Source organism: Nestor notabilis, unplaced genomic scaffold, assembly GCF_000696875.1.
Source record: "Nestor notabilis isolate BGI_N333 unplaced genomic scaffold, ASM69687v1 scaffold1750, whole genome shotgun sequence".
Taxonomy (NCBI): domain Eukaryota; kingdom Metazoa; phylum Chordata; class Aves; order Psittaciformes; family Psittacidae; genus Nestor; species Nestor notabilis.
In genome coordinates this window covers 25546-29349 of record NW_009912281.1, presented here as the reverse complement: position 1 = coordinate 29349, position 3804 = coordinate 25546, and the positions used below count along the sequence as shown (strand labels likewise).

Genomic DNA, 3804 nt, shown 5'->3' with positions numbered 1-3804 from the left:
CATATGGTATGTGACAGTTTCCCCATCTTCATACATGAATCTTTGTGTAAAGGAGGCACTCAGAGGGCAATGCTGGAGTACAGTTATGTAACCCCAAGGCAAATAATAAAAAACATACAAAACTAGACAATGATAGAAACATGAAATGACTTCTGGCTTCCTGATGCACTATGAAGGCTGCTAGAGTAATCAAGCTAGCAAAATTCAAAGCTCTGAAAATAAATCCAGTGGTTAGCAATTCTGAAAATATGAAGCTGAGAGAAAGCGTGACAATTTTTCACTCTCACTTCAGGAAATATCTAAAGCCTGAGCTCTCTGAATGGAGTACATTACCTTATTGGCATTGCTAAATGCTTTCCACTTGGGTATATTATTTGCAAAGAACAAGATCTTTTTGGATTTTGTGTTCTTTGTAATAATCCTCCCAGTGTTTTTAAATGCTCTGTTTTTAAGGCTTCTGCAGAGTCACATGTAGTCCTCATTGATGATTATATTGTTGATATTTATCCTACTTCTTTCAGTGTTTCTGCTGCTGCCTGCACAGTGAAGGCTGCAATGGAAATCTGCCTCTTTACTTCTTCCCAGGCCTCACGCTGATCCACTTTGCTTTCAATATCAAACATGGCATCATAGATTCCTGGGAATGATTCTCCTGCATACTTGTTATGGCTGCTTGGAGCAAAGATAATATGTCTGTAGAGAAATTGGGGAAAAAAAGAACAATATTCTGCATTAGGAAATTTATTTTTTTATCCTGTTTCATTTTCCTGGATAAAACTCATCTGTTTCTATATCATCTGTTAAATTCTCATCACTGAAGATGTAAATAAATAAAATTATTGCAACAACAGTACCTATAATCTACAAAGCAAGAAAATAACATAAGCTATGTTATTCCATGTGAATTCTTAAAACTTTATAGCTAAGATGACTGAAGATAAAGTTGACCAAAGTATTTCCTTGTTCCTCATTTTAGATGAAAGATAAAAAAACGCCAGCTTCTTTTTCTCACAGATATACACAATCTCCAACATAAACAGGCACGCTTTGAAGCAGTTAAGTCGATGCTTTAACAAGAGACTGTTCTTAACCAATTTTTAGTCACAAGCTATGAGAGATTACATTAATACTGTAGATATTGAGAGAACTGTAGATCTTAAGCTATCCTTCAACAGTTTTCAGTGGAAAGATTACTGTTCTGAATTATGCAGAAGGATCGAAAAGCTAGACTTGACTATTCTGCCTCTCAAACAGGATTTACTTCTTGAATTGGATGAGAGGACTACTGAATTCAATGCTGTTGAAGTACAGCCCTCTTCACTGTATTTGCTAGCATGACTGTTGTGTTATAATCAATCAAACTGTAGATACTTCAATTATACCTTATTTCACTTTCAAATAATATTAACTTCCTAAGATCATTTACCACTGAAATTACTTGAACTGAGTTGAGGGCCAAACTTTTCAGTCTGTTTAGAAGCCCAATGAAATCAATGGAAGTGGGTTTAAGGATCTGAATAGGCTTCCAACAAGACCTGTCCTCCTTCTGTATAGTGTATCTTCCTGAAGTTTTCCCTAATGTTGTTCTCCCTTTCCAATATTATTTATCCTGTTTACTTTTACCATGTTAAATAGAATCATTACAACTCCATTTAGAGACCTGTAAATCTTAAAGGAATTCTCATAGGGTACTCCAGGCAGAAAGTGAAAAACAAGCCTTTCTTACCTATAGAAGGGCCTGCCAGGTAATCCAAGAGGATCGATGAAAGCCCTTTCTAGAAACATGAGCTGATCATTTAGTGATCTGACAGCAAGTGGGCTAAAAAGAAAACAGGAGTCTGTTAGCTACAGGGTGCTTGGCCCTTGCCCCAGTATACACAGCTCTGGATTTATGAAGGACACTAGATCCAAAATGTGGAACTTCAAGCATAGCCCACTTAAGACAGCCCATGTCAGCTAACCTGCACAACAGAACTATGCTGACCTGTACTATGAGACAGTCTGCCTCATAACCTGGCAGTGTCTTAAAGGTGTTTTTAAAGGCCAAGGAATAGTGTCGAAGATGACAGAGATTTTCAGGTATTTTTTTCATGTTGCATCTATTCCTTTATTTTCTTTTCATTAGGATGCGTAGGCATACCATTTTCTTCTGTACAACAGTTTTCTGAAGACCCTATTTTCCACAAAGCCAGACAGCTGCAAATTACTTCAATAAAATCACATTTCTTTTTATGTAAAACCACAACATCTGAGAAACAAGAACCTTGTCATGTTAGAATCATCTTTTGAGCCATCCAAGAATTGTGTTTTTCTGATGATAGATTTTTAATTCCCTAGAGCAGAGACCATCTGTGTCTGTGTGCTCTGAATAGCCCTGAGCATAATACTGATGCTTAACAAATAAAAGAATTGTGAAGATTATACTCGATTTGTGTGGGTTTGGTAATTTACATCCAAAGTAATTTATTGTAGAGCTTCAAAGGCATACACTGATTAAAAAAAAAGGTAAAATTTATATCACAGTAAGTTAGAGTAACTCTACTACTGTCAATGAAATTGTTTCAAGTTTACATCGACATAAACAGAAACTGAAACTTGTTGGTTGAATTAAAGCTTAGATTTAGGCCATCCACCAATGAAACCTTTTTGAAAATGTCACACACATTGTGACAAAATCTTCGGACATGTGTCTGCTTAGAGGGAGGGACACACCTGAGCTGGCTCTGCTTATGCTAACCAGCATTCTAGTCATGTCCATGAATCATCCTGCACTGCTCCTCAACTCAAACCTGTCAAGAATTGACACTAATTAGCTTGGATGCTTTTTAAAACTAACATGGGTGGACTCTCAAGCTCTGCAGTGTCTCTGATGTCCACTAATTCAACATTTCTATACTTTGCTTCCTAGAGTAACCACATCCTTAAATACAAGAGTCCATAAGGACTTAAAAAGAAACAAATGACTGACAGTTATTTGTCACCAAGGTTACTCAAGGGACTAAATGCAAGTGAAGACTGTGCCCTCTGAGCCCAGAGCACTATGTGGAGTATCTGACTGGAAGGAAAAAAAAAAGAATTAAACTTACTTATTGCTATCTATTTGTTGAAGTCTCTCATGAAAGCTAGCAGCAACTTCTGTAAAATTCTTCACAGCTGAAAAGAGAGCATCTGGAAGGAGCAGGAAGGAAGTATTTTACTTTAAATACTGAAGGCATCATGAAACAAATCAAATTTGTTTGTTAAAAATGATGTAATTCTGTGTGAAAAATTGCCTTGGAGACAACAGAAATCAGTATTTCTGTGAATGTTGTCTATTACTTGAACACCGTACAGAAATGTCAAAACCTGTAACATGACTTCCAGAACCAGACTGTTCAGGTAGGCCCAGAATCCTATAAACCCCAACAACCTGTGTTTTACTGGTATGTCGTCCACACATACTGAGTTTTGAGACAGACTGAGAGTATATGTGTATGTATGTGTGTGTGCACATGTTCTTGATATTGGTCATTAGCAGCCAAGTCCTAAACTGAATACTATATAACGTTGCCAATAAAATAAAGGCTTCTCAGGCAGAAGGCATCTTGTGAATCCCTGTAATATTAAATCAAATTTCACATGCCAGCACAAGATCCCTGGTGTGGCATAGAGATGAACCATTCCTGCCTGACTAAGCCTCGAGGCAAACTTCTCATGGTGCTTACACTTGCCATCATATGTCTACAAACTGAAACAACACAAGTTCTGACTGGATATAACCAGAATCTCTTTACCATAAGGACAGTCAAGCATTGTGGTTCAGCA

At 37.1% G+C, this 3804-nt stretch overlaps 1 protein-coding gene across 1 annotated transcript in view; it reads right to left on the bottom strand.

Annotated features, from left to right (window-relative positions):
- Positions 1-503: 503 nt before the first annotated feature.
- LOC104408916 (putative N-acetylated-alpha-linked acidic dipeptidase) overlaps positions 504-3804 on the bottom strand; it is a 27754-nt gene continuing 24453 nt past the window's right edge. Inside the window, exons 17-19 of the mRNA XM_010018660.1 lie at positions 3087-3168; positions 1727-1819; positions 504-693 (exon numbers count right to left, since the gene is read on the bottom strand). Coding sequence (XP_010016962.1) covers positions 504-693; positions 1727-1819; positions 3087-3168 — 365 coding nt within the window. The remainder of the gene's footprint in view (positions 694-1726; positions 1820-3086; positions 3169-3804) is intronic.